The following is a 27,751-nucleotide window of genomic DNA, read 5'->3' as shown; positions in this document are numbered from 1 at the left end:
TTCTGTTAAATATTCTGCATTTAATAAATGCTAACTAAGAATGTCGTAACACTAAATTCCAGCAAAGTGAAGCTGAAAAATAAAAAGACCTATAGTAAAGTAAATTATGGTCTCACTGATTAGCTGGCCTCCAGGGGGAGAGGAAGCACTGCATGTTCTTACATGTGTCTGCATAAAATATAAAGTGCCATGAGTAAAGCAGCCATTGCTCTATTTCACTAAAAGTTAATCATTTGGTCTCCTTCATGCACCTCTTGTGAAAAGATGGCAAAGAAATGCAGGCTGGTATGTCTTTGCTCAATGAGGATTGATGTACCCATCATAAATGTCTTTGTTTGGTCTTTGGTTTTGAAAAAAAAAAAAGGAAAAGATACATATTTCAGCCAAAAGAATGTGCGTAATTCCTGAAATGTCACTTTCATAGCACAGCAGGATAAGGCTTTTTGTGCAATTTCGGTATTCCGCTTTGTGGCGTTACAGCTCGCATCCAAAGTTGAGTTGCAGTTTCTTTTATTTACTTTGTTTTTCTGATGCTTCTATCATTGCTCTGAATCTTGAGTTTTCATCTTCCAGCAAAGCAGCAGGACTGTCAAACTCCAAAATCTATAAGAATGAAAGAAATAAAACAGTGATCAGTGTCAGCATATAAAAATCAGGTCCTACTTGGTAATTCTGTGAAGCTAAAATACTGACACCTACGTTATTTCCAGTGGGGAGCATATGAAAAGAATTTGAATGTCTAGAAAATGTTGTCCTCAGATCACCATGTTTTTTTCAGAACATTGTACACTATATATGTCTCATGTTCACAGTTTGTAATTAATGTCTGCGTCAGCATGGCCCTTATCTAATCCATCACTTCAAACGAACAAATTTACAGTGTATATCAGAGGGCTTACAAACTTCGGAATCATCATCAACCAAGGGAACAAACTATACAACTGCACTAGTCACTTTTCATTTACACACACCTGACCATTGTCCAGGACCATGACTCTGCTACAGCTCATCACTGTATTGAGACGATGGGCGATGATGAGGGTGGTGCATTTGCCAAACACACAACGAATTGTCTGCTGGAGGAGACGGTCCGTCTCAGAGTCAATTGCTGCTGTAGCTTCATCTAATATAAGCATCTAAGCAAAAGAACAGCAAATTTTACAGTAATTAATGTAAATAATGATGATAGAACAATAAATACAAACAGGAGATGCGGAAATGTTTAATCATTACCATTATTATATTATTGCTAACAATAAAGTAGGAAAAAACGTCAATATTAATACTTCACAACACTCATGCTTAATAAGCTTGAGCTGCACTTCCAATGCCTACCACTAGGTGATACTGTTAACCCATGAAGAGACAAGCGTATGACGATTCTATCATATAATGAGCCTCTGCTGTTCTAGCGTAAAACTGAAATGATATTGCTGTGTCAAAATCCCACGTGCACACACGTTTCACTATATGTACCTTGCTGCCTCGCAGCAGAGCTCTGGCAACACAGAGCAGTTGTCGTTCTCCCACTGAGAAGTTCTCTCCATTCTCTGTCACCTCTGAGTGAAGTGAATGAGGTAGCTGACTGACCTGAGGAAGGTCATGCAGGGTTTGAAGACAAATCTTAAGAAGCATTGCATAAACATGAATATTCTGGTGATTTACCATTTCTTTAATGTGAGTCTTCTCCAGGGCATCCCATATCTGGGAATCAGAGTACTGATTCCACGGGTCTAAATTGGTCCTGTAAGAATACATAAACACAACAGTGATATTCATTACTGTACATCTTTTTAATGTGATAACAATTTTATATAAAGACAAGGTAAGCAGTATATAATTCCTATCTCTCTGCCGACGAGGGCCAATTCTGACGTGAACCTGAGGCGGCAGCGTTCATAAAGTACAGTGATTAACTACCTGTTAGTTTTCATAAAAGCAATGCTGTGAAACTGATTCTAAGTTTTTGTTACACTTTATTCAACCTCATGACCTTTTTGTTTCTTAATGATTTCATTCTGATGTGCCTTTACATTCACACTAATACCCACTTACCATATCCTTACTGGCCCATGCACAACAAATAGTAGCCATTATTCATATGTTATTCACAGAGACCACACTGACATTTGATCAGAGATTTTACATGAGTGGGGCAGATTTACAGCAGCGAGGCAGATGTTTCTCTTTCATTCTTTGCCATGCTTTTTACATTTTGTGAGGGCACAGCCATGCATGAATTACAAAGCTCATTAATAAAAGCAATTATCATTTGGATTACCTGACTGTCCCAATGAAGAGCACCGGCTCTTGAGGAATGATGGCTAGCTTGCTTCGCAGGTCATCCAGACCAATCTGCGCAATATTGATTCCGTCAATGATGATAGAGCCTCGAGTCAGCTCCACTAGTCTGAACAGAGCTACGCCTAGAGAGGACTTTCCTGTAAGCAAATACAGAAAAGATACTGCATAAAGCAAAATATGTTGTAAATGTAAGCTGAAAATGCCACAGACTGTTGCAAACCACGGTTCATGTATACCTGATCCTGTGCGGCCTACAATACCAATGGTCTCTTCAGGCTTGATGACGAAGGACAGATTCTTAAGCACCAGTGGCAGGTTATCACGATAACGCATTTCCACATTCTGGAAGGTAAGCTTTCCATGCTGAGGCCACGAGGGGGCAGGAAAAGCTGCCTGAAGACTTCGTCGGGGTGCCTCACTCTCTAAATGCTGAGAAAAGAAACGCCGATGGTATCTAGAGATTATCTCCAAATCTCAAAGGAGGTTCAAGCCCCTTGACTTTAATGGAGTGGTTTTCAGTGTCTAAGCTTTTCTTTACACTTGACTTGAAGAAATGTAGATGCTACACATGTCTTTGAAGCTTATGTCTTGAAAAAAAGCTTTGCAACAAATGTCCTCTGGTGTGACTTTCTATCCACTTACAGCTGTGCTTCTTATCTTGCGCACACAATTGCTTGCACATAACAAAGAAAGACACACACGTCCATACATATTAAAAACTCCAAATCCGATTTTAGATTGGGCTAGTCTACATCCGATGGCACAGTCTAGATTGTATCCCTGTTTGTGTGTAAAATGTCATCCAACTTTGATCCCATACTAATCAGTGTTTTTACCTGTATATAATAGTTGATCCTCTCCACTGACGTAAATTGAGCTTCAACCTCTGCGACCAGACGCATCGTAAACTGAAACAAGCCACTCAGCTGTTGGTGAAAGAAAAACAGAGTCAAAAGGTGAACAATTAACTGTATCACACCAATGACCATGAAAGGCTTGGTATTCACATGTGTTGCTCTACTTTAACAAATGCACAGCAAAACAAATATCTCAAAGCACAACAATAAAACAGTTACAGACTAATAGAGGGTTCACTGCCGCAGCTATGGTCGCTTCGCTGATTACAACATGCAGTAAAGGAAAACATAATAAGATCAACTATGAGGCAGTTTAGCAAGGACAGAACAAAGACATGGTGCAAGAGCAACCTTTTTCTTCTCCACAATGGACAGACAGTTGAATGGTTAGCTAAATGTTAAAAAACTCATTTAGAAGTCAAAATGTTTTTGCTATTGTACATATATTTGTTTGTGTATTTGTCTTTGGTATGTCTCTAAAAACTGTTTTTGATTTAATCCTGTTGAGGAGTGGATCTGGGGTTAAAAAAACAAAAAGAAAACAAGCATGAACTCTGGACCACTGTTTAAAATATATTAATATTAATTTATATTTCACATGTTACCACTATGTGCAATGGTGAGATCCAGATCCCAAAAATGACGACTTCTACTATTACTACTACTACTACTGTAACTACTACTACTAGTACTACTACTACAGACTGAAGGGCAACCTTTTGTTTTTTTACTACATGCTTGTATTCACACCTGCACTGCGTAGGATATAGCCAGGCCCGCATAGGCTGGAGGGATCTGATTGTGCATGAGGACAATGAGAAGTCCTACAGCACTGATAAGACAGATACTAATGAAGTCCAAGCGAACAGCCAACCAGCGCATGGCACAACTTAAAAGGTAGTTGGAAGCTTGGTTGGTGTCCAGTAATTCCTGATACCTGAAGACAGAGAGGTAAATTAATTTCAGCCACGGCAAAACCAAGGTTTTCCAAGGGGAACTTTTCTGGTCTGAGGTTTATACAAGAGAAAATATGAAATTAAAGTTTAATGACTTCATTTCAGACCATTACACTCACCTTTGGAGGAAATCGTGCCCTCTCCCGTAAGCGTGAATTGTGGAGAGTCCCTGCAGACTGCTGGTGATGTGGGAGGTGAAGGGGGATTGGCTGATATTCTCCAGGCGCTTCAGCTCACGGAGCAGAACCCTTTAAACAGAAAAAATACAATCTTTCCCATTTAGCTTTCAGATGGAGGTTAGAATATCAATATTTTACTGAAAATATGTCAACAATAATGATTAAATAAAGATTTTTGTGGATGTTTTCCCTAATATCCATTCACTATCAGCATCTTTTTGTCCATCTGTGTATCTGAATTGATCTAATACAGATTTATCAACTTCTTGATGACTCTTATTTTAAACAAGACACCTGTTGAGAAAGATGTCCAACTCGGTTTACTTGAGTTTGGCTCATTTAAACAAACCAAATACCACTGCCTACTTTTACTACACCACGTGTCATGGGGGAGTGTTTTTTATGTCACAACCAATAAATAACTTTAGTGGCTAATTCAATTTTTTGAGCAAAAAAAATGTGTTTATACACAAGCAGCGAAAATGATTAGTTGATTAAGCAAGTGTTCAATTGATGACTGTTGACTCTTTGAGCTGTACTTATTAATTCACTTTCATTAAAACTAAAATGCGACATGAGAAGACCTCTCTCAGAACTGCATGTTGTCTGTGTAGGTTCTCCGTTATCCAGGTCATGGTTATCCAAAGCTGTTTAGGTCAATCCACTGGATGTTAAGAAAGTTCTTGAAGACGTTTTGTCTCTCATCCAAGAGACTTCTTCAGTTCTGAACTGAATGTAATGGAATGTAAGTCTCTCAGATGACTAATGTAGTCCTGTCTGGGTGGTGAATGTAGGTGCTAATGAAAATAATTGTTTTGTAACAACACAATAGATAGCACATTCTCACCAGAAGAATGTCTTCCAACAAGACCATTGTGGTGAGAAACTACAGCCGACATGCCATTTGCTAATCTGCTTGGAATCATGCGTTCAAGTAGCAGTTAAAATGCTGAAAAGCATAACAACAGCTAGTACTACAGTAAGCTTGCAGATTTGCAGACTTTAAAAAAAAAGTAAAATCAATTTATTAGATTTTGCTGTGTAGCAGGGAAGGTCCCATTAAAGTGGAACTTATTTGAGTGGAAACCTATACTGTATACTGTGCAATTCTGTATACTGTCTTAATACAAAATACTCCCAGAAATAAAAAGTTTAAAGTTATTTTGATTGAAATCCTAAAAAAAATGAATTCTGTAAAAATAAAGGAGAAAAACTTTATTGTACTATAAACATGTATTGTTTTGTAAATTATAAATATTGTAAATGATAAAAAAACATTTTACTCCTACAGTGAGACACTTGTGAGACACATTTCAGTTCAACATGGCTCCCATTAACAACGTATTTACTTTGCATTTTTCCTTGGTCTACCAAGGCGTGACGACATTACATCTGAACAGGAGGACTTCTCTGACTGCAGACCAACTCTTTATGAATGAAGAAAGAAGGAAGGAACTGAAGAAAGTTTCCCGCCAACTTGTTCACGAGCTTCGTGAACAAACAGCTGTACCGTAAGCAGACAAAGAGACACAGGAAACCTTGTGACGTGGCAGAGAGTATTGACAAAGCTGACTTGCTGCTTTACTTTAAGACACAAAGGCAGAATGGATCAAACATGCAAGTCTCCAGTGAATCATTTGATTCCCAGCAGATTTTCACGGCTCAGCAGAAGAGAGTAAGAACATGACACTTCCTCGCAACGAGCCTGTGATCCAGACAAACATGTTTATGCCCTGGGCCATCTCACTGCACAATTCAATACAGGTTTCTTTAAAAGTGTTATGTTTCAATGGGAGACCCAGTTCGGTGTAGGCAGCTATACTTATCCTGAGATGTTCTGACTTTGTGAGATACAGTATTTTAAATGTTCCTTCAAGCTTCAACATTAAGTCCACTTGAAGTGCTGACAAATCGCAGTGTGTTAAAAGATCAATGAGGACATTTTGTAATGAAATTGATGCCCAATGAGACAAACTGGTGTTAGATCTAATTTAAGAAATCAAGAATTCTAGTTTGGGTGGAGAGAAGACATTAAGAGCTTCGTATCCTCTGAAGGAGAGAAAACAAATGTGAAAAGGGTGACGGCTCCCTGTCCCAAAAAGCTTTCTGAGCTAAATTTGTTTTGAACCCCAAATCATTACATTTGTCATATTATGTTTGTCGTTATAGACTTCTATATATGAAAAGATACTTTTCTGTACTTCTTGACTTCACACTGGCAGAACACTAATAATCATGTTTTTTTGATTTCCGAGGTACAGAAAATAACAGGATGCTAGGGTTATTTCCCAAGAAACAGGCATGCTTGTTTTTCCCTAAGTACATCCACCTTTATTGCACAATTACTGCAAAGCTATGAATAATGTCTAAAGCTGAATCGTTAAACCATCCAGTACTGAACTCCAACCTTTACAGGAATCAACTCAATAACCCAGAGCATTCAGAGAAATGTTCTCACTGCAGTCCTTTCATAGTTATTCACCTTTAACGCTCTCCTGTTTTGCCTATTAGAATAATTGTTATATGCAGTCCTGTGAGCAGTTTTTTTTAGGTTCAAAGTTCTAGTGACATTGTGATCTGCAGTTAGAGCAGGGAACAGGTGGAGGAGAAGCTAGAGAGGTGGAGGTTTGTCCTGGAAAGGAGAGGAATGAAGGTTAGCCGCAGTAAGACAGAGTACATGTGTGTGAATGAGAGGGACCCAAGTGGAAGAGTGAGGTTACAGGGAGAAGAGATCAAGAAGGTGGAGGATTTTAAGTACTTAGGGTCAATAGTCCAGAACAATGGAGAGTGTGGAAAAGAGGTGAAGAAGCGTGTCCAGGCAGAATGGAACGGGTGGAGGAAAGTGTCAGGTGTGATGAGTGATAGAAGAGTTTCAGCTAAAATGAAAGGAAAGGTGTACAAAACTGTGGTGAGACCAGCGATGTTGTTTGGTCTAGAGACAGTGGTTCTTAACCTGGGTTCGAGTGAAACCCTAGAGGTTTGGTGAGTCGGTCTCAGGGGTTTGGCGAAGGTGGAGGTCAAGACAAAACACCTGAAACGATGTGTCGGGTGTTTTTGCCGAACATACACGAATCACTGTGTACGTTTGACACATTGTGTCCATTGGTGATGACACGCTCCCCTTAGCCATCACTGGCTGCAGGTGATCACGCTACATCGATTAGCCTACCTGTGCTACATGGGATTTTACGCACTCAGTAGTCGATTTATGCCTGTCATGATGGTAAGTCATCTGATTGCTTTCTTAATATTTTAATTCATAGTAACTATGTTGGGCAAACAAGGAAAGTGGTTGAATGAATATGTGCAACGTGAATTTATATGTACTGTATAACGGAACGTGATGGGAGTCAGCATCCTGCATGATTTGCAATGTCAAGTTGAGCAACTATAGTCTCGCACTGGCAAAAATAAAGGAACACTTCCTTAAGCTGCATGGAAAACAAAAGAAACAGACTTTGCTGTGAAAATGACATAAGAGTAGCACTTGTCAAGGTGAAGCCATGCATATCTGAACCGGTCTCTATATAACAACAGCAGAAGTCACACTGATTTGCAGGTAGGTCATTTCATGTGAGTTCATGCACTGTCTTGGTTTTGTTCCTTGAAAAAGGTGACATTAATGCACAATTCATTAAATACACCAGTAAAACATATACTTATGTCTTACATTTGAAAAATTATTATTATTTTCTTACTAAAGAAGGGTTCGGTGAGTGAGCATATGAAACCGGCAGGGTTTGGTACCTCCAACAAGGTTAAGAACCACTGGTCTAGAGACAGTGTCACTGAGGAAAAGACAGGAGGCAGAGCTGGAGGTAGCAGAGATGAAGATGCTGAGGTTCTCTCTGGGAGTGACCAGGAAGGATAGAATCAGGAATGAGTACATCAGAGGGACAGCACATGTTAGAGGTCTTGGAGATAAAGTCAGAGAGGCCAGACTGAGATGGTTTGGACATGTCCAGAGGAGAGATAGTGAATATATTGGTAGAAGGATGCTGAGTTTTGAACTGCCAGGCAGGAGGCCTAGAGGAAGACCAAAGAGGAGGTTTATGGATGTAGTGAAAGAGGACATGAAGGTAGTTGGTGTGAGAGAAGAGGATGCAGAAGACAGGGTTAGATGGAGGAAACTGATTCGCTGTTGTGACCCCTGAAGGGAAAAGCCGAAGGGAGAAGAAGAAGGCAGTTCAGAGATTTATAAATTCTCATTCAATATACAGAGTGATCATTTCGACTGGCAGCATCTCTGTGAGTTAGACTTTAACCATTAATTAAAAATGTCACTGGAAAGAAATTCAAAAAGCTGCTAGAATCTGAGAGAATAGGAAGGACTTTTGGCCTTACTATACTTTCTGGGTTACGTTCTGCAGTTACGCTGCCACTCAAAAAACATATGATAAATCCACTGCAGACAACTTGCCCTCACCCAAATAGCAGGAAAACAACATTAGTAAGTCCATTTTATTCCTCTTGATGAAAAATTATGCAAAATTAAATGTTTTCTTTGCTGATTTTGGTCAGTTTTTTGATAATTTCACATTCTGGTCTGTTTTAACAACTCAGGAGGAAAATAATAATGGTTACAACATAATGAAAAGATTTGCTGTCATTCATTATAATACACTGTCAAGCCTGGTACAATCAACTGGTGTTGAGTGTTTAAAAACAACTAATAGGCATTAGAAAAGCAACCATTCCTCTAAGACGAGTTGAGGAAAAGCCTTTGTTTCTGTATCTTTTGTTTGTGTTCTCTTCCAAAACTTAGTTTGAAGTGAGTGGGTCTAATTTTAGCAACCTTTTCCGACAATACAGCATCTTTTGTCATTCACAGTGAATTCATGATTTCTGACTATACTAACAAACACACAAAATGCTCTCTGATTCACTAGATCATAAAACTTTATATATGTTGCTTATAATGGATATTAATTTCAAACGTTTTATGAATGCTCTTAACTGACTTCTGACTAAGATACAGTACAGATTATTTTAAATAAATGAAGACAACTTTCACTTTACTTAAGACCAACTATTAAGTGCATATTTGTCTGATGCATTGATGAGTGCATTGTTTCACAAGGAGGTGCGTACAGGCTAATATGGGCGGTCATAATACAGTATATCAGTCTCCCTGTAGTTTAAAACTAGTATTCATAAAGTTGTGTGTGAATAATTATGCACTATGAGTGCACCATAGATGTGATCTGGAAAGTTTTTCTCTCTTCCAGGGACAAAGAAAACCAGTTGTTGCAGACAGGTTATGACTTGCTGCTTGCCATAGGTAACACTGTTCAGGAGATAAGATGCAACGTGATAACACTCTTTTGGCTCAAATGCCAAATGTAATGTTAACAAGAGCATAGGCATTCTAACCTGGATACATGGTTAACGATGTAGAGGTAGGCTCCCAGGGGAAAGATGGAGATCAGGAACCAGGGAAATATCACAGCCACCATCCCCAAGCAGAACAGCAACAGCGTCATGTTCTGCAGCAGCATTTCAGCTTGCATGGTGAGACGCACATCAACTTTGAAGCAGACACAAATTACATATCAGACACACTTTTGCGGTGGTATGTGTATTTTGACAAGCAATTTTTTCAAATAAAATGAAACACAATATAGCCAACATATATAAAAACAAGTAAAACAAAACCAACCATACAAGCACAAAAAATAAGTCTCTACAAATTGACATGTCAAGCAAACAGACAAGTGGATAACAGACTCAGGCAAAAAAATAAAAAAATAACTAAACTCCGCGCTCCACCTTGCCAACCTGGGTGACTTCAGTGACTGAACATTCTCTTAGGGGAAAGGTTCCCAGTCAAGACAAATCAAGCCTCACCCTGATCCATGTCTCTGGAGAAGCGGGTCAGGATGCGACCCAGAGGTGTAGTATCAAAAAAGTGCATGGGGCTGAGGAGAAGCTGGCGGAACAGCTTGTCATGGAGAACAGAGGCAGCCTTCACCGTGTACTGTCAACACAAACAACAACATTGTTTGAACATGAGACTTGACACATGCAAACACCCTACTTTTAGAAGCATATGGAAAGAATCACTGCTCAGATAAACAGACAGTCGGAAAGACATTTTCTGTCAATGTGTCCTGCGTGTAACAAACACACAGTGAATAAGAACACTTGTGTATGATGCTCAAAATACCGTATATGACAAAATATACACAATGATGGCTTTTTTTTGTTGTTGCACAAGGCAAGCTGTCAAATCATCATTTATAATTAGTTTCAGGGAGGATGACATAAAGGTCACGACCTAATGAGCAAGACATTTCCCTGCTTGGACAGAAATTACATGTGGCGGCAAAGAGCAAATTAATTCTATAAATGGAATATTCAACCATCCCACAGATCTCATCACAGCTGGGGGTTAAAAAAAAAAAAAGATTATCCATCTTTGAAAAATTAGCAATTTCAAGTGGCACACATTAATGTGGGGACCTAACCTCTGCGTAGCAGTGTCAGGATGGGTTAGCTTGAAAGGAAAGGCACACCCAAAGGGAGACGGAAAACATGTACGCCGCACACACATCCTTCTTTTCTCTCTATGCCTTTGTTCCTCACGCGCACACACACGTGCACGCACACACGCGCACACACCCACACACACACACACACACACACACACACACACACACACACACACACACACACACACACACACAGCGACATGAAACAGTGAGACATGATGCTGGATAGATGAATGGATCTAGCCTGCAGGAACTGTTCAATTATAGCCCTGGAACAAGTAAAATGATGATCGACTTAACTGTCAACTAAAAGTAATTTAAAAGTTCAAACTTTACATTCCTTTCAAACGCCCATTGTTGCTTTTTAAAGTTAATCAGTCACAGCAGAAAAGAACTATGAAAAACAGGTTGGACGAGTTTACCTTCACAAACACCAACCCTCTCATCATCTTCAGAAGTAAAACAACTCCCACGGATGCGATGTAAATAGTTGAATAATACTGAATGTGAGGGTTGAGTCTCATGCTGTTGCTCATCATTGTTTCATTCTCCAAGATCAATGATGTGTTCTGCGGGCAGATGGAGCAACAAATTACAAAGAATGAGAAAAAAATCAAAAAAAAATTTCCCACACGTAGGAATTTTGTCCTTAATGAAATTGAGAGAAACACATAAAGCCTACATGAATGTCAGTAAGCTCCATGGTGTTTATTATTCAGAGCACATTTCTCAAAAGCAACCACAACCTGTTTTGCGGCACATCTGTTTCTCCACTGCTTGCATTTGTTTTTAATTAAGTTTACTGTGGTGCCATTACTTTTTTTTAATCATGCACATTCAGATTAATTTTCAGTCAGTTGCCACAATTCCCCAAAGAATAGTAGTTATTTTTTTCATTGGGGCCCAAAACATAAAATTAAAAAGTGGTATTCATTATAGTGAAACAGGATCTCTAAACTCACCCCACTGCCTTGCCTGATCCAGTAGCTCAGCCACCAGTTACTGAAAGCTACGCTGCCTGTGTTGAAGAGGAAGAGGATGATGATGATGATGAAGACTACCGGGCCTCCTGCTGCTTTGACATATGCATTGTACACGGCCAAGCTGACCGCACCGAAGCCTTTCTCTTCAGCTTTCATCAGTTTCTCTAGATAAAGAAAGAAGGCAAAAAATTAACCAGCTGTGAACCATTTTATAACACAGTATGTCAAACTCCCAAATGATTCTTAGCTGAATGACAGCACATAATCTCCATGTATTCACAGAACAAGAAATACAAACTAAACACAGGAACTCAACACTGGAACAACATACATATGACACCCACAACCGCATTCAAACAGAAGTGCAGCAAATAACCGTAGATCTGGCAGAACAGGTTTTGTTTTTGAAAGTTAGCACAGTTTTAATAGACCTCGGACCAGCAGGCGCATTGTTCAAGACCACAAATTGGAGTCTTACACCTGACCAAACAGCATTTAGTAAGAAGAGATCAGGGAATGTAATATCCACAGTGACTTGTAGACGAGAGAGACAGCAATAATAGGATTGTTCTGAATACAGACACGTTTCCCTCTAAAAAAAGTCTAGTTAATTTCATTTATATAGTGTCAAATTAAAACAGTATTGATGGGGTGATTAAGATTATGACTGATCATCCACATTATCTTTACATGAAACTGAACAGTCAAGAAACAGTTACATTTTACTTCAATACTTCTGAGTGAAGTTATGTTGTCAACACGAGTGAAAGAAGTGAAATGGTTTTGAGCGCTCTGATAGTGATTGATTTGCATCGCATGATTTATATAGTTCAGTTCTGAAACTGAACCCTCTCATGTTGATAGTGAGGCCCAGAGAATGACGATCAAAGTGAATAATTTGTTTCCTGAACAGAAACTGCTGCTGAGTGCTTCTAAACTTCAGCAGCATGGTAAGTCAAACCAATTTATACCCTCTTGATCCATGATTGAAGAGATTAGAGAAATTGCTGATTAAAGTGATGATTTCAGTGATGGAGTAATAAGTCAAAATTTTCATGTACAAGTAAGCAGTCTGCTGGCATTTTGAATAATCAAATCATCTTGTCACTATAATGTTACATGCTGATATGCTGCAAATTAATGACAAAACCTCTGATAATGATGCTTCAGTTTATGAAATATTTTTCATTTCACTCTGCCGATATTAATAATTGGATCTGTTACTAAAACAATTTCAAAGCTTCTGTCACACCCGCTGTTTCAGAGATTGCAGGTATGAAAACTATTAGGTATTCATTTCACATGTTGAGAATTAACAGTGTCAGAGACTCTTACCTCCTGGTTTGTTGTCAAATTTTGGTGCAACCTTGGCAACATCAACAGTGCTGTCAGCTATTGTCAGACCCACCTTCTGCTGTTTCTGTTTAAGATTCTCTTTCACCAGATTCTAAGAAAAACAAAAGCAGTGAAACAAAGTGGGAAACACGAAGACATCCTATTGCCACAAATCATAATCCACGCAACAACACCCTACAAGTCATTTGAACTGCACGACTCACCAGTAAATCAATGCAAGAATAAATAATGAAAGGCCATGTATGCATTAACATTTCCCAGCTATGGGGCTTGCCATTCTGGGCTTATGAATAATTCACTATGTAATGTTCAATGTTATTGTGTAGTGGGGCAAAGATGCCTTATTCAAAAAGAGCTTCTTGGTGACTCATGTGCCCCTGGCCTTACCTCCTGTTGCATGCTTTTGAATAGGGTGGCATAGTCATGCTCTTTGGACATCAGCTGACTATGGGTGCCATGCTCGGCAATCTGCCCATCCTTCATCAGAACAATGTGGTCACATTCAGACAGGTACTAAAAATAGAAAGAAAAAAGAATACCCAAAGATATAATAGGACTACAGTTAATTTAATTTAAGGGGTTTAATGTTGCCAAACCTGTTGCAGACACAGAGCATTTCACTACTATCAAATTATAGGGTTTCTATATGGAACTAACTATAGTTATGAAATAGGAAACATGACTCAGGGGGACTAAGAGGCCTACAATATATTTATGAGGCTGAATTTAAATTATATATGTGTTACGTGTTATAAAAATTACACATTCTGAAGGAAATATGTCATAAGAAAATCCACCCACCTGCAGCTGGTGGGTCACAAAAAGCACTGTTTTTTCTTTGGCGATGCCTCTGATACCTTCACGGAAGACATGAGAACCCACAAAAGCATCGACAGCACTGAGAGGGTCGTCCAGGAGAAGGATGGGCCGTTTGCTGTAGAGGGCACGAGCTACACTTACTCTCTGACGCTGCCCTCCACTCAGGTTGGCTCCCCGCTCTCCAATCTAGAAAAGGGAGGTTTAAAAAAAATGCTTCATAAAAGTCTCCTCTCCTCCTCTCCTCTCCTCAAACTGCAGTTGCATGAGAACTACTGCACATTTCACCACTGAGTGACAAAAACGGAACGCATTTTCAAAGAATCATATGACAGATACCTCAGTCATGTCTCCATATGGGAGTTCTGCAATATCTGTGAGGAGACAGCAGGCTTCCAGAACAGCTTTATATCTGATGAGGACATGATGATGAATGCTGCATTAGGGCTAAATCTGACATCTTACTACTTCTCTTCTCCATCATTATGTAGGACTTGATCTTACTTTTGTTGGTCGTACTCATTTCCAAACAGGATGTTCTCCCTCAGAGAGTCATTGAGGATCCAGGCCTGTTGTGACACGTAACAGAAACCACCACTGGATGCAACATGGCCTTCCATTAGAATCATCTGCAAAGGGAAATAAAATAAATAAAAACAGAAGATTTGAAGACGAAAAACAACTTCATTTTAGAACTGTGTGCTGTCGAAAGCTGTCATTCATATCTGTGCGGCTCGAAGAGGAAACTGAACATCGATCTGAAACTCACCTTTCCCAGTAGAGCAGAGAGGAGAGAACTCTTTCCACTACCAACACCACCGCAGATTCCAACCAACGAACCCTACGAAAAGAAATCAGCCAGTAAAGCTTGGTCGGAGTCTTTCAGTAACAATGTCCAAAATTGACTTCCTGCATGAGTTTGTGCAGTTACCTTCTTAACGTGAAGGTTAATTCGATGCAAGGTTTTGTGCAGCGGGGGGCGCATAGACTGAGTTGCGGAAATGGTGCTTTGTGGACTCTCCTGCTCCATGTTTGTGAGGAGATTCTTTGCAGTGGGGCCTTCATTCTCTTTGCTGTCATTCTTGGAAATGTAAAGGTTGAGCTTCTCTCTGCGCAGGACGTGTCCCATCCCTATTAGTTTCCTGGGATGCATCTTCGGTTTCGGAACCGAAGAGCGTGCCTTTTCCCAAGCTAGCGTGGCATGCTGAAATTCAACTGCATTGCTGGGATCCTCCATTTTGGTCGGGACAACTTCTCTGTTTTCCATCATAAAGAGCCTCTGTGGAGACAGAATTGAGTACGTGATGCAACATTTAAGTTAAGTGCGTCCCTGGATCCAGAGTCGGGCAACGTTGAACGCAATTTGAAACCACTGTCATCGAGTAGATAGATTTGATATAATCCTAAAGCATCTGTGTGAATGACGCATACTTATGATTAAAATTGGGTCAGTGTGTAACTATGCCAAAATGATGCCAGATTACCTAATTTTCTCTCGACCAGTGACAATATGTTTAACCACATGTCTTCACTTAATTGTTGGACTTTGTAGAGAATTGGCAGATATTCTGGGGTAGACCTGGTCTGATTAGGAGAGACGACATTCAACCCACGGTGAATGGTGCAGCTCTCATCTCTAGTAATCCAGTCAAATTTATTCGACTGGATTACTAAAACCATGACAACCCAGAGTTGAGGCCAGGAGACAGAGGCGCAGTCCTACACGCATCTCTGTGTTTCCAATCGGACATTTTCCTTCTAGTAAGTCCACTGAGGTGCTGTCTGTTTCCCAAAACCAAATTTGAGAAGGACTGGGTTTGATTAAAGGATCATCTACTTTAGCAGCACAAGGCATTGAATCCAGAGATGGCATCAGATCTATAAACTTAGCTGCAGTATTACAGATCTTAAATACAAATGTTTACTTGTCATCAAAAATCTATTTGAAAACTATAACAGTATTGATTGTACCGTTTTCTAGAATGAATGAGACAGAATAAAAATCAAGCTTTCAACTGACCTGAATTGTGCATATCAGCAATACCACCTTTTTTGCCAGTATCTCAAGGGATGTGTGTGCTGAATGGATTTGTTTGACCTAACATACAGTATACAAAGTCTGTGTCCCTTTGTAGTTGGGAAATCAGTTAGAAATGAAACATAGCAAGAGAAACTTTGTACAAGCTCTATTGGATCTTCATTTCATTGAACTTATTTAACTTATTTAGTTGATCACAGTCATATTTAGTGCTCAAATGGACTGCTACTCATTGCTGAATGAGTGGGCAGGGTGGGTCCAGCAGGGGCACCTTGGTTTTGTAGACAGGTGATATTATTTGTCGTTATTCAAAATTAAAAAATTGACTAATATTTTTTTTTCCATTCTATTTCACACGTTCGTGTTTGTCCCCCCCCCCAAAAAAAAAGAAAAAAAAGATAATGGTTTTCAAGTTTGATTTTTGGTATTATTTAAAAAAAGTATATCTATCTTTGAAAGGAAAATTTAATTACCAAAAGAAACAGACTAATCTAACAGTGGAGTTTCAGCTACAATCTCATCTAGGCCACATATCAGACTGGCGTGGTCAGTCTTATCGGGGTAACATTGTGTAATTTTATTCTACGCCTTGACTCATTATCCATCACATTAGAAGCAGAGGTCTTGTATTTAAACGCATTCCACTATGTAATGGCTGGGAAAACGCTATTAGGTAGCTCATTTATGAGGGGGTGGTGGAATCAATTGTCTGTACTTCTCACCTGAAATCTTTTGACTGCAACAGCACCCTCTGACAGTGCCCTCACAGCCAATGGTGTGACTTTCAGGGCAAAGGTCATTGAATTGAAAACCACAACAACAGTGAAAGCCTGAAAAGCATTATGTAGAGACAAAACAGTTATTTGGAGACCTACGTTTAATGGTGAGATGGTCATGTCAATCACTATGATCATATAATGAACATGTTTTCAAATAGCGAAGTAGTAAAATCCAAATCGACGTACACACAGAGCAAAGTCAGCACAAGTTATTATATTCAAATACCTCAGCTGCTGTGAGGTCATACCCCAAAGCCATGTGTAGGGTAAAAGTGCACACGCTTGCTATCACCACAACAATAGGAGCTACTCCCATTGTCAGGCTCTGGACAACCCCAGCTCTCTCCAGTGTCTCCCTCTCTTCTGCTCGCACCTCTGTTACGGAGATAAGAGAGGTGATAAAAAGGGAAAAAGGAAGTAAGGCTTGAGTGATTCTCAAGTTTTTGTTTTTTTTCTTGAATTAACATACAATCAACACCACCCCAAGAGTCCCCAACCAACACAAAGTGAGAGGTGAGAAACAAATTGGAGGAGTAAGAATGAGGTTCTACATCCATAAATGTTATTGAAGGGGCTTCAAAACATAAAATATAAATAAAATATTTTTTAAGACCCTTTTGTTTAAAGCCCTTTTTGATTTTTGAATTTTCTGCTTTGGGGATAGGTGTGTATTTTATAGGCCTTTAAAATAAAACGTGCACTTCAAAATGCATGTTCTACTGATGTTTATTGAGTGTGCTCCTTCAGCCTTAACCTTGTAGTTCCACTTAAGTCATAATGATTACACATGTGGAGATTACCCCCATCGGCAGTATGTGTAACCGACACTGAGAAGCTGAAATTTTTTACTCAATTTTGTGAGTTCAGCAGATTCAAAAACATGCCAGACATGCAGCATGCACAGAAGACACTGTCTATCAGAAGTCAGATCCTGGGGCAGTAGTACAATATTTAGTTACATGTAGTAGAGTTCCTAGAAACAGTTGCTTACTTCTAAAATAACTGCCTGACATATACATTCAAATACAACTATTGATGCAACAGCAGCAAATGTGAAATATGTTGGATTAATGTAACTGGATGTATCTAACATGCCATATTTGCACCAGTAGGCCTACCGAGGTCTGTTTGTTGTCCACAACTGCCAGCGTGTCAATTTTCAAACACCTGCAGCACCAAATGGCAACTGAAACGGTAAGACCGTCTTCAAATTGAGAGAAACATGTGTGCAATTATGCACGGACACAGCAGCCTCAGCTTTGGTCACGGTCTGATGGTGGTTAATGTTCTGTGTTCTGCTTCATATTTTCAGAGATCAGCCGCCACATAGAAATTTCAGGCTTTTGCTGGGAAAATAAATATTTATGGCAAAATGGACTCTGTTGATGAACTCCATCAGAGATATCAGGAATTTTTTACTTCCACTCAGCTGAACGTGTACACTTCATTTTATCTGGGAAAATGGACATGATTATCCACACTTTGCCGATGTTGGCTGTGTGTACACTGCATTACGTCTCTGACTGTGTGTGATGTAGTGGTGTGTGCTATTACCTGCATTCAACATCAGTGGGAAAAACATAGTTAAATAGCATAAATGTAGAGGGATTTCACATTTTACCAGCAGTAACTCATGGAGAAAGAGGACAGCTGCAATAAAACAGCTAATGAAATCCTTCCAGACCCCCCCCCCCCTTTAAATACAGTCCAAGAGTAATGTCCAAATACAGGCCCCCTCCCTCTCCATGGTTGTATCAGCCAAATGCACATGCTAGCTGTTCTTTATTTGCCCAGTTCATTGTAAACAATGACATCTTTAATTGAACCACAACAGCGAATATAAATAACTAATTTTCCCCAGGTACGTCATATTCTCAGAGAGATTCACTTTGGACATTCTGTGTGTTTCGGTGTGGATTGAAAAGGAAAAATCACACAAACACACACACACACACACACACACACACACACACACACACACACACACACACACACACACACACACACACACACACACACACACACACACACACACACACACACACACAAAACACTACAATTAAACATTGTGATCAACAGTAATGGAAGAGGATGACACTGGAACCCTTCAGATTCAATGGCCATTAGGTTGAATGCCAATTAATTATGATTATAATGGGTAATCAACAGATAGCAGCGAAAACCAGCCCCACCTGGCTAATCTGTAGCGCGATTAAAAGAGGAAAATGATCCTCATGTATAACCAAGAGGGCAGCTTGACAAAAAGGCCATCACTAATTCATGGGCAAGCAGGCTGACAGTCATTCAAGATGCCAAATGGCTTAAAAATTAACCTTGAACAGGAGGGATTCAAACCAGCCTTGATTGTAGAAGATGACACAGAGAACAACTTAATAGAGCAAGACACTAAAAATGGATCTATGGTGGGGGTTATCTTGTCAGTTCACGGTGGGGATAAGTCTGATTTTTGAAGATAAACTGACCAATTAGCCGATAATTTGCAACATTGACTGATAAGAGAGTAATAACTGGCACAGAAATTTACATCTCTAAAAAATTCCCCAGTCCAGAACACAAACATGAACTGATTAGCACACCATTGCCGAGTCATTTGGAACGCATCAGCCACTCACTGTGAATATTTTGTGAGAAGACATCCTCCCAACAATACATCTTGATGAACTTTATGCAGCACAAAATCTCGTTCATCAGCCGAACGCGCCGGTCAGTCACCGCCACACACTTCTTACGGAAGTACGCCGTCAGTCTGGATGCAAGCATCTGCCCAGAGGGGGACAGAGGAAGTGGTGACAAGAGAAATAAGTGGCAGGGGAGGAAATGAAAGCAGACACAATCACATTAGCTGTGCTTCAGGCCTATCTGGGGGACCAGAGTGATAAATGCCTTTCACATCAACACCAGGGTCTCCGGCTGTCAGAAACTGGTTTAGACTGAGTGTAATTTGAAAATAACAGCTACAAAGTTGACAGGAGATGGATAGGTAGAGAGTAATGATGCTTTTAAAAAGTGTAGGTTGTATTCTTCAGCAGCTTCTAAAGTGATGAATACCCATGTATCCTACTAACCACATTGAAGAAAGTTATAATGCACATAACACAGAGTCAATAAAGCAATGACTAATGCAATTAACCTAAGGAAAAATTGTTAGAAATTGTTGTAATGAAATTTCTTGTCACTGCTCTAATGACTGTGAACATTACCTGATCTAAATTTTATGAAGGTCTGTAATGAAACTACATTATGCTGTTGACAGCAATTTAAAGTGCATTAGTACTTACTAATCGCTGCTTATCAGGGTGTGAGTAATAAATGTATTTTGTCTTTGTCTTTGCAGCACCAGCTTTGCACAAAAGCGACAAAAATTTACTGAGCAAGCATTTCTTCCTCCTGTCTCGCGATCACAGATGTTCTAGCTGAAGTCTTACCATGGCGGGGTAGAAGAGGATGAAAACAGCTGATCCAAGCAGAGAAGTGGGGCCCAGGAAGTATGTGACATAGGAAATACCCAGAACTCCCACGAGGGGTCCGCTGACCAGCAAGCAGGCCATAGACACGGCTTCAAACAACCGCTGTCCATCACTGGAGCAAATGTTGATCAGCTGAGTGGAGACAAAGTGGTTCGGATTACAAATAGCATAAAAATGAACCACCTTACTCCCATGTTTACCTGTGGTACAGTCATTCCTCTTAAACTATGTAATGACTAATTTAAAACAGCCTTTTCTTCCCCAGGATGTGGGGTTTTTTGAGATCCAAGTAGGAACGGTATAAGAGCAGAAATGAAATCCATCTGAATCATCTGCCAGTGGTTCCCCACAGAGAGGGATGATTAAGGTCATTTGAAGATGAGTCCTTTCCAGGGTGTTATCACCTACCTCTCCTGGGCTGATGTCTTTAGTGTTGCGTAGACAGAGGATCTTGTTAAAGGCAAAGGTAAGAGCTGCCCCACGGAGGCGTGTTGCAGTACGGAAGTTGACAGCCCACATGAGACCCAAGGACCAGGAGCGCATCAGCTCCGTGAGAACGATCCCCGCAACCAGGCACAGGCCATATGGCACGGAGCTCTCTGACGCCTGGGAATACTCCAGCAGAGCTCGAACCAGGACAGCCTGAAGATGAATATGGAGCGAAAGTGAACGGTGGTATGGCAGCAGAGAAATTATAATGGAACATGCTAAGAACATGTGGGGGATGGAATAGGAGAGGAGAAGGAGAGGAAAGGAGATGAGATGGATGGTTAGATTCAGGAAATTCAATGAAATACATAAGCAGTGCAGAGACTACAGGGTAACTGACAGATAGATAAGTAGACAGACAGACAGACAGAGAGACAGGCAGGCAGAGACAGACAGATTACATAAACATGAAATACTGAAGGGAACATTAAAGTCAAATATAAAGGCCTAATGGGGTTGCTGTTGGAAACAATACTTTGTGTTGAGTCAAACAGACAGGAACAAGATCAACAACATCAGCCCTCAGGTACACAAATGACATATGCAAAACAGCGTTTCTTAATAAACGCATCATCCAGGAACGTGAGACATGTGATTGTATAAGCGCTAAATCTAGTTAAAGCTGTTCAAGAGCATGCAGTGAACCCAAAGCAACCTATTAAATACAGTGTAGAGCATTACAGGATCATTAATGTTATATACCAGGAATTGCAAATATAATTGCACATTTAGGAGATTACTAATATTTCTGACCAGGAATGTTGTTGAGAGAATTTTAAGGCCTAAAATGTGGTATGACTGAGTACCAACCAGCTAAGTAATGGAATTAATATGGTTTCCCCCATCTAAGGCTTTGTAATCTCCTAGTATGGTTTCATTTCAACTTCCAGGCCAGCGTGAAACAGGATAAAGTGATTTTCAGCAAATACACTCGGACTTGGGACTCTGAGCAAGCGGCCAAGCTGCAAGGTATATTAGTCGAATCAGCAAAACATAACGGGAGAGGAGGATTTGGACGTTACTCACAGGCCCAACAAAGCTTGCCACCATTGTGAGGAGGAGGGCAAAGGCGGCCACTAGCATGCGGGTTTGGCAGAATCTCCAGAAGACTCTTGTCAGAGATGCTGCCTCTCGCCCTTGCTTTTTCAGCTCATTGTGCCACAAAATTTCGAGTCTGGAACCATTGAAAGAAAAGCAAGCTATGACAACTCACATCTCAAAAAACTATGTATTGTACTGAACTCAAATAACCGAACGATAACTTTTCATTTAGTCAAACTCAAACATCAACGCTATGTAAAGTGTCATTCAACAAGCAATTTGTAAAAGTTGGTATATTTAAAGGGCAAAATGATCATAAGAGAAAAAAAATCCTTTACATATTATTATATTCTATTAATTCAACTTGATAAAAAAAAGTTTGAATTGCTCTATCAGACTGCCCAAAAGCGTAATGGGGGATATATACATCCAATCAAGGCAGCTGGAAACCACAAACGAAGAGATTAGGAAGTTAGGGTGATAATAATACAAAGGTGACCTACAGTATACAATCATTAAAGATTCATCACATAATTAGATTGAGAAATGTAATATCAGATGTGCCGATGTACTTTTATTGCCGTATAATGCCCCTAGAACAGCGTAAAATATCTTGTTCGCCAAATGCATCATTGCTAATGAGTCTCTAAAGCAGCAGAAGAGCAGCTGCAGAAAGTAATTTACACCCAAACGACTAAATTAAAAATGTATCAGACATAGACCAACCATTAAAGCAACTAGACTCTCACACGGACAGATTCTTACAACCAGAAGTCAAATGGTGTTGAATCAAAGGAATTACAATTAAATGTATGACAATAATTGCACAGAGCGCATCTTGAGTCGCTGGAAATAAGATGTGATTAATAGTTTTTTTTCCATTGCTATATCCCATTAATGGAAGCAAGGATCACTGAAAAATTTACTGCAAGATGAAGAACAGAGAATTTCACATTACCATCAACCGACATGATGGTAAACAGTAATTGTCTATGCATCCAATGTCACGTGTATTTATAGTCTTAGTCATCGTAATTATGAGCTAGTCCAAGATTGCAGCTAAGTGTGTACTTAGTCAGAAACAATATATGGAAATGCAAACAGCAGGGCATCAGTGTGGGATGTGTTGGAGGAGGAATGATTTGCTTTCAAACACGGATGAAATGTTCTTAACAGCTATCATCTCTGTTTGCCAGATGGCAAGCAACGCTCATGTTTCGAGAGTGTTGGCTGGAGTATCGCATTCAAGGTTTTGCACCTTGCTGAGCACCAGCAAGTGTCAACTCTCCCAGGGTGCTTTTTCCACGCTCCCTTCCACTCCCCCCTTGCCATTATCGCTGCTTTGCGTTAGAGTTGCGTAACTGTTCTCGCTATGTAAACACAAAGTAAAGACTGTCTTGCTTCTATTTGCTCTTAGAAGCAGATACTTTTTTTTTTTTTTTTTACATTTTATATACTGACTGAGTGGCGGGCAGCTCCTATGTGGTGCGCCTAAATGAGCAACTTGTAAGGGGGACGGCGCCTTGCTCAATGGCGCCTCCGCAGTGCTCTGGAGGTGAGCTGATACCTCCCACTGTCAGCTCGAAAAAAAAAAAATCAAGAAAAAAAAAAAAGGAGACTGGAAACTCCAGGACTTGACCAATGGGTCACTTGCAGCCCACAGTTGTCGTCAGATAGTGGACGCCACCCAACAGGTAACCTCCTCTGTTTGTTGAGTCACAGCATCATGACGTCACTTCACAAGCGCATTAGTAGTAAAGTCTTTTTCAAGTTGTGTCTTTGCAGGCAAACAGTATCTTTAATCTCTCAATCTGCTTCCCGGTGGTGCCAGTCAATGACACTTATAGCTGCATGTCAGGTAGGGGAGCTAATGATATAACCATCCAAGTCAGGCACTTACTCTCACTGTAATCTCTAATCCATCCTATACTTAGCCTCCCAGCATGTTCCAGTGTGGGCAAACACATGCTGGATGCTCAGGACTGAGGTTTTGCTGCACAGATCAAGCACACAGGGTATGATTCCATATTATTATATGTCTATACTGTCCATGCAACTTCAGGTTAGTACCTGCTGTCATCTTACTGCCCAAACAGGTGTCACGCCTGTGTTTCACTCAATACTTGTGCAGGAACAAACCAACATATACCCCAGCATGATATCACATATGCATGTTAGGTCTGGTCACCCAATACGAGAAGCCCTGACACAGCTCACCAGGAGACGTGAAACAAAAGCAATTTTTTGATCTTAAATGAATCATTCCTTGTATCACAACACATATCTAAGTTACAAAAAATGACCACGATAAACAGTAGGGTTTTCGGCTCAGCATTGACACTCCCACGCAGAACCCACAGAGGAGTCTCTTGTGATACATCTGCGAGCTCAGCTACAACTAGTTTCCCACAAGGTGACTCATTCAAAGGACAATAATGGACTGAGTTGGCCCAGCAGCGATGGAGAGACAGTTGTTTCTGGACTAAGGTCTACGTTAGGGGTGATTAGTCATTGTCATCAATGTTCCCTGATCCTCTGAATCTAAAAAAACCCGCAGGTAACTGCAATGTAGTCAGGCGTTTGTCTGTCCTACAGTGGTTTCTCCCTTAGGCATCTAAAGACAGAGGGCAGGAATAAATGAATGAACTGACTGGGTACTTGAGAACTTGCAAAATTACTCCTATGCGGTATTATAACCTCATCTTTAGACGAAGACTTTTCATTTCACATCTCAACCCAGCTGCAGTTGTCTGGGAATACTGCGTGGGAGCTTGTAATAGTTTTTCTTCACTTTCATCTGGCAAAAATCAGCAGTGCCACTGTTACCTCACCTTTGGCAGTTAATTTGAGAAGCTTCGTGGCAAGACAGTCCCCACACATCATCTATAGACAAACTGGACTTCTTGTAGGCCTTCAGTGCCAGGGGGGAGAGCCAGTTGAGGGTCATAAACGAGAACAAGCCGGCGTTATCGACTGGGTGTTGGTAACTGGAATAGGGAAGAAGATGTGAAGACAGGTGAGATGTCTAAAAACGTATACATACACTAAAGTGTTATGTTCTTGGAGCCCTCATAGGCCGCAGAGAAAGTAACAGCGCCTTTGCTCGCTGGGACTTTCAAAATTTGATTCATGCCTGCAGTGTTTGAACAGTAATTTACACGGTCTTCATAAAAATGTGAGAGAGCAGCGAAAAAAAGGTGAAGAAGCAGTTTATCAGTCAGCAAACGTTTAAACACAGTGTTGTCTGTCAGTGTAGGATAACTTCCCAACCCTTATCTCGGCCTCCTGCCTGCAGTCAGAACACCAAAACAACATATGTGAACTTGTGTGTTCATGTGGACGTCTTTCAAGCGTCACGCCTCTCAGATTGCTTTGCTTCTCAAAAATTTATATGCCCGCATCTAATGAGCATCACATGAATTTAAATAGGAACATGTTTACCTCTGAGTTATCCTGAAAGGCTTTAAAATCTGCAGGCTTTGCCGGTAGCGGCCTCGTCTCTTCGGGCCTCTTTCCACCGATGCCTCCACTTCGTCTTCCTCCAGCTCCGGCAGCGGCTGTGGTGAGGACAACGGAAGGCCCTCCACCCGGCCGGCCGCTTCCAGGGCATCAGTAAACATGGCAGACCCTCTGGGGAGAGAACAGCAAAACAACATTAATCATAAAATACTGTTCAGATGTGTGACAGCAGCCTGCAGATGTCCCAAATTTTACAACTATTGAAAGGATGTTATATGTTAAATTATGCAAAGAAGACTGTTCAAACAAAGGGAGAACATGCAAGTGTAAAACAAAGAGAAACCAGATATGGATTTGAAAAATATATATAAATGTCAGTGGGTCATGTGTCAGCATGAGTGAGTCAGTATGTACAAGCTTTTAAGCAAGAGTTCTTGATCACAGTCACAGTTCTTGATCTGAAAATATCAGTCGTCTTGAGGGCCAAGGAATGCAGCTAAATATTGATGAATATGATTATTAATATGTGAATAATCAGTCCCTGAATTTATATGCAAGTAACTGGAAAGTACACCACACCATTTCTAAGTAACTCGCGGTGACTATGATTTGAAATTGCTACTTTGTCCAACCAGCAGTCCAAAATGTGACTATATTAACTTAACTATCATATAAGTCCGGCAAAACGTTTGGATTTTGACACTTTTACACAATCTAAAATATCATTCTATGTCCGGAATGCTTGCAGAGACATTGTCACTTGTCTGATTAAACATCTCCATGAAGTCTATTGTTCTCTCACATTTTTAGTCTCAAAGATAAACACACCAAGCTGATACTTTTCTGTCAATTCCCATTGGGAGATGAATAAAAAACATGACCCTTCCAGTTCTATCTACTTTATTTTGAGCTTGGAGAGCTATTATAGAAGAGCCATGTTTTGCTGAATCATCTTGAGACACAGCTAGACTAGAGAAATAACCCGAGGTCATGGCTCCTCACAGGCATACACAACTAAAGTGCTTATCTATTTAAAGACGACGTGCCAGCAGGTCCCAAGAGTTCAGGAGCAGACATCTGAGCCGACTGTACACCCGTGGACCGTCACAGATCCCTTCTACGGCAAAGCCCCAGGGCAAGGTCAGCCAGGCACGTGAGGTGGGGCAGACTGCATGTCCACAGAGCGTGATCAATTGTGTAATTCAATACACATGAGGGCATAGAGACTCATAAACAGAAACAGTTCAGTCAAAAACATAGTTGCCATACAAAAAATGAATTACAGCAACAAATTGGGGTTGAGATCCAGCATGAAATGTGGTTTAGTGTTTCCCTCTACAGCCTGCAGTGTCTGTATCATGTGAAGTTCTTAAATATGACTGTGAACTTTTCACAACTTTGTCTCCATCCTTTTTTTAAATTTTTTTTTAAAATTCACTATTTCAATGAGAATCAGATTAAAACTTAACTCAAGCTCCCTGGAACTTTCAAACAGTTCCATGTCATGTCAGTCTGGACGTGTTATTACTAGTAATAATGTCAGTATTGCCAGCAGCGGTTCCAGACATGTGCAGCAGTTCTATGTCATAGGAAGTGGAAGAGTTTTCATCACAATGCACTTACATATGAGTCGCACCTCGGGTTGCAATCACAGGTTTCGAGTCTTGTGTTTTATGAGAAGGAAAAACAGTTGATGATGATCATCTTGTTTCTTTTCCGAAGTTTGTCGTTGTTTTTGTTTCAAAACTTCTGTCAGAAGAACACAGCGACGACACAGGGCGGACCTTTAAGTCTATCGGTTCGTCCCGCGGCGCGGGGTTATACATCAGATCCCAACCGAGGGAGGAGTTCCCGGTGGGGTGTACCGGGAGCAGAGAGGAAGTGGAGTCAAGAGGAGGGAGGAGGAGGAGCAGAGGGAGATGTGAGAGCAGGTCGGAACATGCGCTTGAATAAGAACTGGCTACATACTACATTTAACAACAACAAAAACAATAAGAATAATAAGAATAATAGTTATAAATTATTATTATTATTACTTATTATAATCTAAACCACATGCCGCATCCAAGTCAGAAGCAGTTGGTGAGATTCTGGTTTTGGGCGGGTTCGGATCTGTAATGAATTGCAGACTTCTGAAGATTTTCATGTGTTTTTGATCCCCAGTGAAAAGAGTTAGCAGAGTGACGGCTGAGAGCCTTGGACGAAACGCGCCTCTGACGTCATTTAGAAATACAGTACATCAGATTCTTCTGTAATGGTTGTTGACGAACTTTTTGTCAGGATAATCACCACCTGTCATGTGTGTATGTATGCATCAACACGGAGTCACAATTCATTCATTTTATGACATACTAGATACAAAGCCACACGGTTGTTGGTTCTCCATCTGATCATTGGGCCTTGTGCAGAGAACCCTCAGCACCCGGGTTCATATCAGAGTTCTGCGATGCAGCAATTATTTTGCTTGATATCTTTGAACTGTGTTGGCCTTCTTCAGACTGGTTCAGTCAGATAC

The 27,751-nt window shown here is 40.4% G+C and overlaps 1 protein-coding gene across 2 annotated transcripts; it reads right to left on the bottom strand.

Annotated features, from left to right (window-relative positions):
- On the bottom strand, nt 1–27,069 carry wu:fb13g09 (ATP-binding cassette sub-family C member 5). Of its 2 annotated transcripts, none has more exons than XM_068325507.1 (29): nt 26,860–27,069; nt 25,219–25,407; nt 24,609–24,764; nt 21,763–21,910; nt 20,656–20,889; nt 20,206–20,379; nt 19,393–19,540; nt 16,986–17,134; nt 16,703–16,810; nt 14,874–15,221; nt 14,712–14,783; nt 14,447–14,571; nt 14,282–14,354; nt 13,928–14,131; nt 13,514–13,639; nt 13,106–13,217; nt 11,750–11,934; nt 11,210–11,356; nt 10,144–10,273; nt 9,670–9,823; nt 4,237–4,365; nt 3,912–4,098; nt 3,141–3,230; nt 2,541–2,733; nt 2,282–2,441; nt 1,666–1,744; nt 1,477–1,590; nt 972–1,136; nt 1–603 (listed from the first exon to the last, which is right to left on the bottom strand). In XM_068325507.1, exons 2-29 carry the CDS (start codon nt 25,395–25,397, stop codon nt 511–513), a joined length of 4,182 nt encoding a protein of 1,393 aa, XP_068181608.1. In that variant the 5' UTR covers nt 25,398–25,407; nt 26,860–27,069; the 3' UTR covers nt 1–510. The 2 variants fall into 2 exon arrangements, with proteins under 2 accessions (XP_068181608.1, XP_068181609.1); XM_068325508.1 differs by having other exon boundaries at nt 26,873–27,069.
- Between the last annotated feature and the right edge of the window lie 682 nt (nt 27,070–27,751).

This window comes from Antennarius striatus, chromosome 10 (genome assembly GCF_040054535.1).
Source record: "Antennarius striatus isolate MH-2024 chromosome 10, ASM4005453v1, whole genome shotgun sequence".
Classification (NCBI taxonomy): domain Eukaryota; kingdom Metazoa; phylum Chordata; class Actinopteri; order Lophiiformes; family Antennariidae; genus Antennarius; species Antennarius striatus.
This window is presented reverse-complemented; position numbering and strand designations above follow the sequence as displayed.